The 17,069-nt window shown below is 30.2% G+C and overlaps 1 protein-coding gene across 3 annotated transcripts in view; it reads right to left on the bottom strand.

Moving 5' to 3' along the window:
- Positions 1–17,069, bottom strand: part of LOC148282140 (facilitated trehalose transporter Tret1-2 homolog) — a 57,801-nt gene that overhangs the window by 17,942 nt on the left and 22,790 nt on the right. For all 3 annotated transcript variants that reach the window (XM_088225595.1, XM_088225594.1, XM_088225596.1), the window contains exon 2: positions 4,333–4,574. In XM_088225595.1, the coding sequence (XP_088081721.1) occupies positions 4,333–4,574 (242 nt within the window). The remainder of the gene's footprint in view (positions 1–4,332; positions 4,575–17,069) is intronic.

Here is a 17,069-nt window from a genome sequence, read left to right as displayed (position 1 = left end):
CAGTCCACTCCGCTAAATAATATCGTAGAAGCCCTAGGGCTTGGCCCCCGCAATTTCTCGCCTCGCATCCGCGAGGGAATTCGTTTTCCCACCAATTATTTAAAAAAGAAAATAAAAATAGATAAATACATAAAAATAGGCAATGAACCTTAGATGCTAAATTTTATTTATAAAACAAAAAAAATTCTAATACATAAATAATCCTTTTATCTAAATATAATAACTTGAACTATACTTTGGATTTTAAATAATATCTTAGGTAAAGTATTATTGTACTACGCTTTCGGCCGTCACATTTAAAAAAATAAAATAAGTTTTGAATATGGCTGGTGCCTTTTGAAAACAACAAGTGCATATAAAATGCACTTGGCACGAGACGTTGTGACATTGGTACTAATGTAACGACATGTGACGGAGGGATAAAAATAGTACCACAGAGTTTGAACAGATAAGAATTACAGAATTATTTCTTGTTTCAGGGCCCCGATTGCAATGCGAAATTAACCGAGTTATCTTCAATTGTCCATAAAGTAAAATAGAGTTTTCTGCATATAAATGTGTATGTTTGCAGGGCATGTTAATAAGTAACTACCTATTTTAATCTGAGCACATTCTTTTCATTGGTTCATGTATAATAAGCATTCGTGTTCTCGTTAATCTAAAAATGATTGACCTCAGTGCGAACCAATTTATTGGTGTGTGCATTTATACGTATTACTGCTTTTATTATATTCGTATTCATCTTACATAATGTATTCACTGTAAGTTCACCAAAATAAAATAATTAAATAGTAAACTGTAAAATTATTAAAAGTAAATAAGTTTTAACTAGAGAATGTTTCCCCATCTCACTGACTCATTAAATTAAATTTTACAGTACATTGAAAATTCTCAATGGATACCGCGAATAGGGGAGTAGGGGCGTACCCTTCAGTCGCCTAGGGGCTCGGGAATCCTATTACCGGGCTTAAATGTTTGTTTGAAAATTTGAAGAATCATCGTCCAAAACCTGTTATTGAACATGTACATAAATACATTTTACATAAACATAAAAACTTTAATACAGAACACTCCATGCTATTGACAGACGATTGAAGAAAACTCTGGTAACTTCCTATTGTAAAGTGTAATCGGGGTCCAGGTTTAACTATAATATACAATACGAGGAACGAGTATATCCAGAAAGTAAGAGTACTCAACTTTATGTATTTAAAAAAATTACTGTACAGGTATACGTCGTTTTGCGCCGGTTCGATTTACGCCGATTAAAAATAACAGTTCGGCCGACGCCAGACGACAGTAGTAGGTGCCGCCATTCTAATAGCATACACACTTTTACACGTTGTTTTATTCTATAACCGTGTACGCGAGTAACCGAGTTTTGTTTTTAAGAAAAATGAAAATGAACGATTATTTTTTTATTTATTATTATTAAAATGAAAATATAGTTAAATGTTTGTAGTTTATGCAGTGATTCTGCAAGAAAGGAAGCAACAATCAAAGCAAATGAAATCGGATGCTTTTTTCAAAAAAGGGTGAGAATTAAATTTAGTATGGTCGATCTGATGAGTTAGTATTTATTTATTTATTACAAAAATTCATTATTTATATCAAGATATTATAATTTATTTTGTAAAAGAGTTTAAACTGTATTTATTAGATACTTTTATAATTTATTTAGAAAATATATAGGATATGCATTAAACCAACATGTTAGATTGACAACCGAACCTCGTATCTTCCATTATATATCGTTTTACGCTGAATTATTTTACGCCGGTGTCTCTCGGAACGGAACCCTGGCGTAAAGCGACGTTCACCTGTACATTGTTTGTATAATCTCGTACATGACTTATTTTTCTACGTGGTCGCCTTCCTGTTCTATGCAGGTTGTAAGTCGTGGCACAAGCTTTCTGGTGCTCTCCTCATAGAACTCTCCCGCCGTCTTCTTTGTCCACTTCAAGACCTCTTATTTCACCTTCGCATCGGTTAGATTTTTTTTCCAGATTTTTTACTCTAGTAATAAAACAAATTTACTTACGCAAATATGCCTTACTATTTTTCTTACACTAATAAGTTTTACGCTTAAGATACCGGTAAAAACTCAAGTTGAGTTGATATCATCGATACCAATTGGGGAAATCGAGGCTAAGGTATTTAAAAACTGGTGACATTAACTAGTATTGGCTTTGCGTCGCAAATTTTGTGTTTTTGTTGCCGTTGAATGATATTTTCCATGACACGAATCATGAGCCAACGTCAACGATGCGATTTTTCTCAGTACCTACTCCACCTAACCTTGCAGTGCCTTGCACACTACGCAGAACGGAGACTTCCGTCTTCTCGTTTCTCTCGTCTAACAATGCTAGATGATAATTATTGTTACATTTAAATTACTAATATTTCTTTATAATCGCTTTGTGTTGAACTTCTTTCATGCGTGACAGATTCATTTGCTTTATATTAGCACTAGCGTCTTGTCATAATAATTGTGTTTTAACTAACACTTATAATCGGATCAGTGCCAGAAATGATTTGTGAATTAAATGCAAAAAGAAAGGAATTGTAATTATTATGTTCGTAAACAAAAGATATTGACAAAAATAAGTATTAATATATGAGTGTATATGTATGTATTTGTACATTTGTAGGCATATAAGTATATAATGCTGTATGTAAAAATTCGTGCATAATAATATTATGATCGTGCTGTAACGTAAAACTGATTAAATCAATATACCTAGGCTTCGCCATGTGCGATTTTTTCTTGATATTTTACGCTGTTTTTTCATTAGTATGTTCAGTATGTTTCAGTAACTATGTTCAGGCGAATTAAAATTACAGTTCTTAAAATATTTTAATGACATTTGCTTATGTGTGCGTAACGTTTAAGTTTTTATATAAAACATTTAAGTGTGCACACTTACATAAGTAAACATTGTATGTTTGCTTGGTTCACCTATAGGAATTAAACATTCGAACGCACTGTATGTACAACGATAATATATCTAGTTAGGTTAAGTTTTTTTTGGCATAAAATATATATTGTATTGTATTTCCATATTATCTTCCCGAAAACAAGTGTTTTTTGTCTAGTAGAAAGTTACAAACTTTACTTTTCTTTTCAAAAACACGCGTCTCTGTGATGAGATCTATCTATTCATAAAAATCTCTCTATGGTCAAATATTTATTTTGATTATTTATTTATTTGATTATTTGAAGACTTGCATTTGCACGCAAGCGGGCCTTATATTGCCAAATGGCAATTTCTTCTAACCAACCAATTAAATGTACGTATGAGAAAAAAAAAAGTAAATAAAGTTCTAGAATATAAATAACAAAATTTGTTAATAAATGAATTAATATCGATACACGTCTTCTAAAAGGAAAGAAAATGAGAGTTTAAGGAAGAGATAGGAAAAATTGACACCCGTAATTAAAAACACTTCTTTTATTTCTTACATGGATTAACTACAATATAAATTTTATTTTTAGAACGCAAAAAAATGTATGTTTTTTTCATTTTTAATTAGACATCAATGAATTGTAAAGCTATGTGAAAAAGAAACAATAAAAACATTCTTCCAAAAATATATTTTTTGTAAATCGAAATAAGCTGTGATTCAAATAAAAACATAATTTTTCAGAAATAATATACACAGATACAATTGATAATTAAACAAAATTTTGGGCACAGCATAGAAAAAAATAACAAGAAATATATTTCTGTATTGTGTGTCCGAAAATGTTACACAAACTATGAACCTGGGTGTGAGGCACCCAAACGTGCTTTGAACCCACCTGTCTCACCCCACGCGCAAAGTACTACTAAAACAAAACAAACTATCGATACGTCTTTTTACGCCAGCTAATTAATGGGAGGGGATGCGACGTTGTCAATTCTATAAGTAGAGAGGGTTAGAAAATGTGCCGGGTGTCTTACACCCAGGTTCATTAAGTTGTAGAAGAAACCTATTTGATAGTAGGTGGGAGATGATTTCACAGTCGATTTAAACCGCGTGGACAGTATGTTCTATTTATTTTGGAAAACCAACAGTTCTTTGTATATAATGTTAACATTAAGAAATCTGATTAATTTTTAAAATAAAAGTTATTAAACGAACTCAGAACCAATAATAGGCTTCTATAAATTGTACAAAGTAAGCAAATAAACATAATACACATACATTAAATATATATTATAATGATTACATTTTTTAAAAAAAGAAAGGAAAAAAAAGAAAAATAAACTCATTTAGTATAAACAGCCATCCACCTTAAAAAGGACATTGCTATAATTATTTTAAACAGTAGTTATTCCCATCACTTACCGACCCAACTTGCTTGGAATTCATCGATCTTGATGCTGGAGTCAGGAGCCTCCAGTTGAGGGATAACCACGGCGGAGAAGCCGAACACCAGGCCCGTGTTGATAGTGCCAAGGTTGGCCACCAAGGCGGCCAGCACCTGACGCAAGGACTTGCCCCTCGCCTCCTTGCCGCCCGGCTCCGCCCTGCTCGCTGGGCCGGTCACCGTTATCTGAGGAATGTCCATGAGGGACTTCGATTCATTCCTGAAAAAAAGCACTTGTTTTTTATCAATATTGTCGGGACGGTCCGATGTCTTGCAGGATACCCCCTCGTCAGCGCATTTAAATTGTGCAAACTCGGTTAAGCTTTGACTATATTCTGTCTACGTAATGTATAAGTGTGAAAACACTACAATGTAAAATAAATAATAAACATATACATTTAGAATATCGTCGCCTTAATTTGGACATAACGCGAGTCACGAAAAAATAACTTTACAGGAAACAATAAAAACTTGGCAAATCAGTACTAATTTTGTACAAAACTTAAGTTAATATTTTGTAGATTTTGTATTTTGTATTTATTTGAACTACTGAACTGACTTATATTATATTTCAATGAAAACCATTTTCTTTGAGCTGCGTTATTCAAAAAATGTGTTTTATCTCTTTTCTGTCAGCATTTTTTTCCTTCGAATTAGCTAATTTATCAATATCGTTCATGTAAATAGAACCTGCAATATGTGTAATCAGAAATTAAATTATATTGATATTTATAACATATCTTTAACTTCCTTTTAAAATTAAATTTCCAAAAAAAATTCAAGTTATAATGTTGCGCCTTGAATCCGCAGCCTATAATATGCAGGTAATGCAGTTCTGTATGTAGGCACATAATAAATGTACACTGTGTGGTCAACTATAGTTGTATTATATATTATGTATAATGTGCAACTGTGTGACCAATATTCAAAAGTAGATATATTTTTAATAATATGTATTACATTTACATTTTTAATAATATTATAAGTTTTGTATGATTAGTTATTTGATGTTATGTATAATTTTTATGTGACAACATTTAACCATAATAATAAATTTTACGTGGAAGCCTCTAATTGGACTTTATGATGTGTTTTTATAATATAATTGTATTTTATAAATTTATAAATGTCTGTTGGCTTTCCAATGAAAGAAAATAAAATAAAATAAGAATGCCCATTATTGGACATCCAAATAATAATATACATTTGTCCCCAAAACCATCAATTTCCTTTTATGTGATGTATTTATTTAGATATTTGTACAAATAAAATTTAAACACCCAGTTATACCTTAACTAATAAACAATATATATACAAAAATAATTTCAAAAACAAAACATTGTTATAAAATCCAGATGCTTTCCGATGACACTATCTACCTATATGGATGTTTGTTTTTAACAAAAATTATCGCCATCCCACGAAACAATGCGATAGACTCATCATCCCTTATATCTTTAGGCAACGCATCAATTGTCTTGAGTCCTTTATGGTACATATTGTTTTGAGTTGTCTGGATTCTTGTTTTGGGGAGTCTGAAACCCTCACCTCCCCTCGTAGGATAGCGATGAATTTCGTTATTACGCTAAACATCACAAAACACATATTCAGGCAATAATTGATTTTTTAATTTAAATATTAACACTTATGTATTTTAAATTTCTATTTGCTTCACCGAAAGCATGTATAGTACCGTCAACAAACATACCAGTCTTGATTTCTTTAATAACAAATTGCCTTATTTAAGGCGATCACCGAATCAAATTCAATTATAAACGCCCCTCTCCCGCTTCCACTCCCACAAAGTCTACTATATACCATTGAGTCTTTCTTCTTTTTTTATAATAATTTTCCATGTATAAATATGTCATTTAAAATGTCCATTGGGTGTATATATAAATAACTAAAATAAATAAAATAAATGTTGAATTGAAAAATATATGTTGAATTTTTGTATATATTCCACATCTTAATATTGTCCTCATTCCCCTATTCTGAGCTTTCTGCATGACATTATTGTGATTTTCAATGCTCAAAAAGAGAGTACTAGAACAATAATTGAAATGTAGCAAAACATTACTTGTATTTTTTCATTTTTTAATATTTTTTTTATTCATAAATTTTATAAAAATTACATGTTTTTGTAAAATTCTAAACATATCTACTTTTACACATCTAGTAAATGTTTTCACTGTAACTCTCTAAAAAAAGAGACTAACTCTTGTGCTTGGAGAGTGATTTACACTGTTTTAGTTGTTTATTTATAGGAGTTTATATCATTTTAAATACGAGTGCATGAAAAAGAAAAATAAAAACATAGGATTTATAAAGAAAAAATATAAAACAATAATACATTCATATTAATTAAAAATTAATGTTGTTTTTACACGTGTTATTAAATTTCTTTAGATTAACTTTAAATTTATTTATTGATATATTATTTTTAATAGTTTTTAGACTGAGATTATTTCTTATTCTATTGAAAAATTCCACCTTTTTAGAAATTTCGCTGTTGATGTACTCAAAATGTGATGTATATTTTTGCTTATTATCTATTATTAACCTTAAATATTTTACTTCATTATATTTTTGGATGAAATGTGTCAATATTACTTAAATAAAACAAACATATTTTTAAGTCTGGATGTTGCTTCTTTATTTTGTTATTATTATTTTTAGTGTGATTTGGATAGTTTTTCACTAGATACTGTTTTTGAGCATGATTTACTGTAGCTCAGAAATGTATCTAGACTAACTTCTAAAAAGGTTTCATATGCGGTACACGTTTTCAATGATTTGGACATACTCAAATTCCTACATTTAAAATGTCTTTTATTTAAACAGTCCATTATTTATTATTTCTAAAATAATGAAGCTAAATTTATTTTACAAAAAAAAGACTCTTTACTGTTCTTCTTGTGTAATACTAATTTGGAAGCGAAACCATTAAAGTGTTTCATTACTTGGGTGTCCACAGATATAACCTTAATGTGCTCTCTAAGGTCCTTGTATGACTTCCCAAGACCATTTCATATAAACACACAAACAATTCAAATTCGATAGATATTGCAAGAGACAACGGAGATGAAGAACATTTATGAGAAATAATATGGAAGTCTAGGCATTTACAGAGCGTATAACCTGTCATTGCCTGGTTTAAGTAAGCATGTTCAAACATGGGCAGAATAATATATGTTACACAGTGTGTAAACTGATAACTTAAACCAGCCAATGATATAATTTGTTTTTATTTTATTATTTTTGATTTATTTATAAATCATATACCAAAAAGTATTGTACAAGTATAATACGTTGAATTACATTTCAAGGAGTTACAACAATTCAAATCGAGACATAAATAATATTAACATTTAGAATATAACACATATTGAGAACAACAAAGAAACAAAGCAAGTTTAGCACTTTTATAACTAAATATAGCACAACAATATATACTCCTAAAACCTTTTCTTACACAAGCAGAATAAATACATATAAAAAAACGCCTTTAAGAATAAAAAAAAGTAGCGAATCTACTAAGGGAGATAAGGTCATTAACATCACATGCCATGCAGATGATGCTGTCATAGTGATGATGAGAACATATCCATCTCAGTTAGTAAACATCTGGATGCCTAAGAAATGTCGTATAATACAATGAACACATGATTATTGGAAACATAATTCGAATATACAAAACTTATGTTAAACCAAATCATGGTGTATACAACAGAGGGGAGGATAGATAGAGAGAAAATAAAAAATACGAAAAACCAAGTAGAAAAACTAAATAGAAATATATCACAAGCCCTTGTGAATTTCCCTATCAAGAATGTTCTCAAATAAATATCTAATTCAAGAAAATCCAGTACGTGTCTACAAATGTTCTGACATAATTAAAAAATAATCTTTTTGGTCCATTCGAAAGTTGAAAGTAAAATAATTTTGAAGAAATAACAATTTATAAAAAGTGTCATCAATAATCAAATAGAATTTAACATTTTCCGAAAACCAACTTACACGGATATCGTCATTGATAACTCATCCAACCATCTTATTTCCCAAAAACCTTCCGCATTCCATTCAATTTTGCATCGTTAAATAAATGTTCGTCTTTCTAAACTTAACTTCGAAAATGTTTTTTTTATATTTTTTAATCCTATTAATAATGGATATACAATTGATTTAATAAATACTCTTTTAAATAGAAATCTGAAGAAAAAATCAAACACACAGTTTTTGTATCCCGCCAACAGTAATTATAAAAATCCTAATAATGATATTAAATGAAGAAGAATTTCTGAATACTATATCTACGAATGTATTCCATTTTTTTACCAAATACATAATACCAAACCAGATTTTTATACAAAAAAACAATATTGGTAAATTAATGCTTAATAATAAAGAAAAAAATAGTTTTTAAAATAATTCAGGTGTTAACAAATTAAAATGCAATTCTTGTCCTTCAGTTTACGTTGGAAGAACATGAAGAAATTTTGATATTCGACTCGATTTTGATATTTTTGAATATATTGTCAATTTTTGTGAATTTGCAAATCACCGAATTAATGATATTCATAACTTTTATAAAGATACAGGAGTTAAAATCTTACATACAAATAATAAAGGGTTAAATGTTAATAATATGGAAATATTTCAAATCAGGAAAACTTAAAAAAAATGTTCCTTCTTTTAGTAATCAAACAACCCATCAATACAGCCCGTTATACGATGTTCCATTGTAATGGTCACCCTATACCTATTAAACTCACGCCCCTCCCCCCATCCACTCCCTTTTTTTAACATGCCAGTAATGTTATGTTACGTGGTTTAGTTATAAAAGTGACGATACAAAAAATAATCTCTATAATTGATAATAACTTTATTTAAATAACTAAAATCAATCAAGTTTTGCCAGTATGTGCGGATTTTGAAAAATAATGGTTAGTTTCAATACTATCAATATTTATTTTGATTTGAAAAAATAGGAATTCATTATTTACTGAAACATATTGGTTCTTTACAACAGGCATTGCCCATGCAGGAACCGATAGATCCGTACAAATGTTTTGCTATACCACACCATTTCGTCTGTTTGACATACTCTCGCCATAACATGATTGCAAAGAATTTTGTAAATTAATTTGCATGCATGTGTTTTTGAAAGAAATCAATTAAATTATAGCTTCCTTTAGTTCATATTCAAATTATTTTTATCCCGAAATTTCAGCAAATTCCACGTAATTAACTCTTAATCGGATTCTGTCTGTAACGGAAATAAACGTCGAAATAGCGACTTTTTGGCTGTTTATTTTAGTTTTTGATGAGTTGATATTTTTTTCCGAAAGTCGAGAATTCCCGACTAAAATTTCCCGGGATCGAGATCGATAATTTTCTCGGGTTTCCCGGTGGCGCTATGATGCAGGCCCGATTCAACGATTTTTTGGGATGCGCCAGGACAGAGTGATGGAGGACGGTACTGGCGCTTCAGAACACACCACAAAAATATGTTTCTAGAAATATCGCCTTAACGCATTGAGTTACTGTTCACAGCTACACAAGCACAAGCACAATAAGCAAGCCAAGTAAACACGATAAGTTACTAAAAAAAGAAAGAAGAGCCCTCAACACATCATACCGCTCCGCAACATGACACACTAATGTAATCGCACATCGATAGGGACGAGATTGTCAATTCTTTTAAAGTTCGAGATAAGCGGACATTGACTAATTTGCTTTCCTTCCATACTTTTATTCGCTTTTTATATATCTGGATATTTTTGTGTTTTTTCACTATGCATTTTTGTATTATTTAATTAAGTACTCACTGTTATTTGGCATATTATTTATTATTTTCATTTCTTACTACAGTTTAGAGTAAGTTTCTAGAAACCATATCATTTTCTAGGGCCTAGATTTACGACTAAACAGTGTTTTAATATTTATTAAATACTTCACAATAATACATAATATAATTTAATTAACAATGTATTCCTCACTGGGAAAACCCATGCCGAGGAAGACATTTTACAATTTTAGTTTAGTCTGATATGTATGTATTTATAAAAACTATAATTCTAATGTATGGAGTGGAATACATTGTCAATTTATTATCACAAATGCTAGCTGAATTCAAAAAGGCGGTTAAAGAAAATATCTGATTTCGAACAATGTTATTGTTAGCTTCATAAAAAACGCAGAAGTAAAATAAAAATAATAATATAATAAATATTTTAGTTAAAATGTAGGCATTACAATACAATAAGGAGGATCAGTCGATTTCATTATTTTTTATTGTTATTTAAAAGGCTAATAAACTAAACCAAAAATATATTTTTTCAGTTGAATGTATCGTAATATCAGCGTTATGATTTTTTAAAGTCTTGTATTTCTGAAATTACTATTGACGTCTCAAGTTCTCTTCCGCTTCTTCTCGGTCAGCTCTGTAGATTGTCTTACTCTAAATCGGAAATCTTCCACAACTCTCTTATCAGTGGTTGATTCATATGAACTAGTGACATCGTTTAACGTACTAGTTCGTTTTTATTAAAATAATATTATTATTTATTTTTTTTGTCAGGCATTTTCAAGAAACTATACAGTACCTATAATTAAATGCTCCAATTTTTACCGCGCGTAAGAAAACAATTTTTATATCCAATATCCAGTAGGGCTGAACTACCTCATTCATAAAAATAATTTTAAATATAGAGAACTGATATGAGTATTAATATATCAAAGTAATCATATGTGTATTACATATAAAACAGATATGTGTATTAATTACATATAAATAACTATATTTGTGGGATGAAATTGATACAGTCGGTCTCTGCTTGGTTGTGTAAACGCGGTAACAGCGTCCTTTGAAGTACGAAAGAACTGTACTATTACAAAATGTTTATAAGTTAGAGTTATAAGCAATCGCACAATTTTATTTAAATTAGCTTATGGTAATAAAGACAAAAAAGGAGCGGAAATTATCTTCCGGAAAAAAACGAGTTATAGAAAAAATAATCAGATGAAGTAAATGAAAAATTATTACAATAAATTTACATTAATCTCAGCTGTAAATATTGCTTTGTCTTATTTTACTTTCAGTGATAATTATTTTATCTTCATCGCCCATTAGTCATAATAATTAGTTGTTTAAAACATACAACCCCTTATCCCGCATTTAATTGTCAAGCGTTAAAACATACAAGACTCCGTATTCCTGATAAACAAGATCACGTATTTACATAGTTGTCAAATGTTAAAACAAACAAGACGACGTATTTACATAAATGTCAAATGTTTAAAACATACAAAACCACACATCACGCATTTACATAGTTATCAAATGTTAAAACATACAAGACCACTCATCACGCATTTACATAGTTGTCAAATGTTAAAATTATCTGTTTGTTCTGTCTTGTCTGTAATATTGTTTTTCGCCCATTTAACATATGTAAACACTGTTTGTTTCTGGCTAGTATTACCAAAAATGGCAAAGGCCATAATAAAGGGAAAAAAAAAACATCAACACACATCACGCATTTAAATAAATGTCAAATATTCAAAACATACCATATGTGTATGAAATATCACGAATTTACATAAATGTCAAATGTCAAAACATACAAGACCACTCATCGCGCATTTACATAGTCGTCAAATGTTAAAACATACAATACCACTCATCACGCATATACATAAATTTAAATGTTTAAAACATAGGAAACTGCACATCACGCATTAACATAGTTATTAAATGTTAAAACATACAAGATCATTTACGCATTTACATAGTTATAAAATGTTAAAACATACAAGATCACCTTATCACCTTCCGGAGTGGTATAAAATTTACCACTCCGGAAGGTAGACAAAGCGGAAGCAGACCAAAATTAAGATGGCTGGATAATGTGGAAAGTGACATTAGAGCAATTGGCCTGACGATCTGAAGAAGAGCCGCAGGGTGCAGGGAGGAATGGAGACAGATTCTGGAGGAGGTCAGGGCCTACAACGGGCTGTAGCGCCACTGATGATGATGATGAATCCCCTATCATGTATTTACGTAGTTGTCAAGTGCTAAAATATATAAGGCCCCTATCACGTTTTTAGTTGTCAGGTTTTAATCTTCTATCTCGTATTTAGGAACATAGTTTTTTTTTATACGCCTCCATTCGTTTGCGAGGGATTTTGGCTCTTAGAAACAAAAATAAGAAATTTAAAGAATATACGCTTCAGTGAACGACAAAAAAAAACCATACCCTCGAAAAAATATAATATAATGTGAGGTATTTAAAATCATTATGAAAGAGTTATGTGACAATAAAATATCACTACCGTCTAAATTAAACGTAAACATAACATGAAATTTTGGGCCAAAAAAAAAGAGGGACATTCAAATAGACTTATTACTTAGATTTGGCAAATAACATTAAACAAATTTAAATATTTTTATTATTTGACCTTAAGAATTTAGTCAAAAGTAAATAAGTATCCAAATCATTTTGGGCGAGTAAAAATTTTATGTTGAGGGAAGGTATTATATTCTTCACAAATATTTTGAAGGAATTCGCTACTGTCGTAGAGGGGACAGTCAAAGAACAGATGATCTAATGTCTCATCGTCATTTTCACAAAGACACATTGCCGGAGCAAAGACACCCTTTCTCGATAAGTGCGAGGCAACAAGACAATGTCCTCTTCTCATTCTTGATACCAAAGAGATGTTCAATTTTGATTGCTTTCCGATTTGGTGTAATGGGGATGAAACATTGGATACTCTTATAAAACAACCCAGTCGAAGCATTCTGCCAGAACATTGCTCACTCAGATCTGATTGTATTAATTATGGTTGGTACGTAATCATTAGTAGGACGACTAAAGGAGTGAGGGGTGCTTCCATGAAGGCATGCTTCCTTTGATAGGTGATCAACTCTTTCATTTCCAGAAATTTGGTACATAGTTGTCAAGTATTAAAACAAAAGATCCCCAACATATATTTACATTTAGGTACATATGGGGTTCGGCGATCTTCACTTTGCTACACCCTGCATTATTAAATAACTTATATATATTATACTATACATTTTGATTATGTGTTTTGTATACTTATGTGTCATAATATTTATAAATGTATTGTTTAGAATTTTGTATACCTACCCACAAGTTTTCATGCCGACGAAACATTGCATTCAAATCAGAAAATACCTTATACCAGCCCACTTATAAGTCGATAAATTTAGAAAAATTAAATGGAAGCTTTTAATAAATTAATACGAAAAATGCAATTATATATATTTTTTAAATGAGACAAAATGATTTTCAAAAATATGTTTTTCGACTTGTGGAATGTGTACCTGTCTAATAACAAAGGGTACCTTATCATTGATGGCCCTAAAATAATTACATAAAACATAGGTAGTCACTTTCATCTTCTGAACAATAATATAATCCAAAAGAGAGATTTATTTATTCAGTTGTTTATTGTTTACTTTCTATCATGAATACTTGACTAACTTACTACTCCTCTCAACGCTTATTTTTTTCATTGTAAAGCTTTAGACATCCACTCGTCAATGCGCTTTATAGCTGCAAGACGTTCGTTTAAGTAAATGTCACAAACTATCAAATTATTTCAAACTTAAAATTCATAAATAGGGTTAAGAATTCCAACCGTCTAATGCGCTCTGTTGCTGCAGGAGGTGTTGTATCCAGCTCTTATTTAAAAACTATTTTGAAAAAATAATTAGAAAAACCGAAATTCAATTTTTAAATAATTTAATTTGGAGATGGGTTTCATACCGTCTCTGCGCTCTGTAGCTACAAGACATACTGTATTCTAGCTCCTATCTGGTATTAAATTAAATTGTGAATGGAAATGAGAAAATATAATCTCAACGGTTCATGCGCTATGTAGCTGCAAGATGTGTTTGGAAATTTATTGCACAGCGCCCTTGAGGTGATTTAAACAAAAATGGTGCCATATAAATTATCCACAGTAATAATAATAGAAGCTAATTATAAAAGATGATTTTTTTAACTCGATATTTTAAATAAGTAATGGGCAAGTTATGTAACAAAAAAATAAGCTAAAACAGTTTGAAATCAATATAATTATTCTTTTAACCAAATTTATGCCCATCTGGTGTTGCTGTTTTACACAAATAATGCTAAAGGTCAATTTTTTGTATGATTTCTTCCAGTATCTTTATATGTTAGCTTTTTTATCTGTTGATTCGGGGCGTATTGCTTTTTTCGGATGCGAAGCTAATGAGATGGTAATATAAAACAACAAGTCAAAAAGTTCGAAAGTCGTTAACATTTTCTTGCGATATGTGTTGACCCTTTTTACTAGATATCTCCTAGTGGCAGTGTTTTCTACTGTATGCTATAGTCCTTAAAATATAGGTTGATTAAAATGACAGCTGCCAAACTAATGTGACTAGTGCTGGGAAAGTACTGATCACTGACCGAGTACCGATCAAATCGATTTTATCAGTTTTTTCATGCAAACATGAAACTCCGTTTCCGAAAATTGATATAAAAATGAAAAAACAAACCTATTTTAGTGTTGAAGACAATTATTCACCAAAAATAAGACATTATATCCTTTTTTTCCTGAACAACATCAAATGAATTATTTTTTTATTCGATCGATTTACATTGATCAATTTGCCACATCTCTAACATTTTTGCAAAATGTTGTAACCTTGTAAGATCGTCATTAATAATTAGGTTTATTTAAGTTTCTTTTTAAAATTTTAAAGCTGATTTTAAATAATTATGTTGATTTATATGTCAAGCATTGTATTAAAAAAATAAGTTAACACGCCAGATACAAATGATTTTTCGTGTGTCAATATAAACCACACCTTAGACGTGACTACAAAGTTATATCGTCACTTTTGCTGACAACTGTCATTCTAATCAAGCTTTATTTTAAGGATTATAATAATAATATCCTCCCCAGTCAGACAATATTTATTATTTTCTGACAAAAAATTTAAATGAGCAACATGAGAACATTTTCTTATTTCCCTTACCCTTTCAAACCGAATTGAAATATATTTAAATATACACGATTTTAAGATTTTTTTATCTCATACCTACCGAAACACAATAGCATAGAGTTTATTTTATTTTAACCCTAAAGTGCGTCCCTATTTTAATCAGTATTACACAGAAAAGTTCGTTTTTATCACTAACAGCTGGCTGGTTTGCAGCGAATTCTTGTCGTTCGTATGAATGATATGTAAGACGAGTTTAAAACGTATTTTAGTTAAATTAAATTAATTTGATTAAACATATATTATAAGATAAACATACATTTCAAATTAATTATGTCATTTGATTGTCAGTTTGAGACCCGTTGCCTTTAAAAAAAATGTGATGAAGGTGAGTTCATGTGTCTACGGGTGCGTGGGTATGGAAGTGGGGTTTGGTTTTGGTGAGTGCGTGCATGTCAGGGTGAGGGTGTATGGGTTTAAGGGTAGGTTTGAAAGGATAAGTGTACGTATGTTTGATATGAGTGAATTGGTTAGGAGTTATGATGTAAAAACAAATTATAGAAAAACAGAATTGAAAAAAAAGTTTTAAAAATCTTATTTCGAATGTTGGTTTACTACAGTTAAATAAATCTATAGCGTAATAGTCGTCAACAGCTGACTGCTATTATTTTTATTGATATTCTTCTAACGTAAACTAAAGGACGAGAATTGCATTTTAATGGATAAAAACCTGAATTATTTAGTAAACTATATTTATTTTTGTAATAAAGCCATAATTTACCAATATTCTTATTTTTATAAAAAGCGACATCAATGACGATATCCGTGTTAGTTTGTTTTATGTAAAATGTTACAGTCTATTTGATTATAGATGTTTATTAATGTCAAATCTAAAAAAATGAATTAATGTCTTTTTAAACATCTAACGTTTATTTAATTGTGTCATAAAATTATTTATATATAAAGTTTAATTCGTATCCTGAAGAAGAGACGGGCACGTCTCGAAACCGGTAGATATAGGAAAGTTGGTAGGTGGTGAAATACAAATATTTTATAACATTTAGTGAAATATTTGACCACAAAGAGAATGCTTTAAATATTAATAATATGTTACATATAAGATTTATGTATAATATAACGTAACATATAACCAAAGAGAGTTAAAAATAAACAAATTTCCAAATTAAATTAATGCCTTTCGTTTCATTGTAAATTTTATTTAAAACTTATTTAATGAACTCGTAAGGTTTAAAAATAAAAACCCTCTAAGTTCTGATCGTTTTGAAGTAACTTTTAATTAATTAAAAAAAGTTTCGGTCTCTGTGTCGATTTCGGTTTCAGCCAAAACTAGAATAGAAGCCGAAATTCGGTTTGGGTTTTGGCTGAAAATCTTGTTTCAGTCATTCCCTAGTATTAAGTAAAAATCTCAAAAAAAGAGAGCCGGAAAAACTCTGTAAAAGAGAGTCGTTCTATCTGAACTGACCTCTATATAAGAAAGCGCTGAAACCGTGACCTCTATAAAAGAGAATTTAGTTTGCAGATGTAGCCGCAGCGTCACTGCTTGTGCACGTGCTGACAGTTTGACAATTTATACGATGTATGTATGTGTATCTCTTTAGGTACCTCTTTACCCAAAATATATATATGTGTGATGTACTTTCTTTTTTTTTACCTCCTGTATATATGTACTTAGTATTACATACATAATAG

This window comes from Micrasema longulum, unplaced genomic scaffold, assembly GCF_059751315.1.
Source record: "Micrasema longulum isolate JH-2025_06_02 unplaced genomic scaffold, ASM5975131v1 h1tg000374l, whole genome shotgun sequence".
NCBI classification, from domain to species: Eukaryota; Metazoa; Arthropoda; class Insecta; order Trichoptera; family Brachycentridae; genus Micrasema; species Micrasema longulum.
This window is presented reverse-complemented; position numbering and strand designations above follow the sequence as displayed.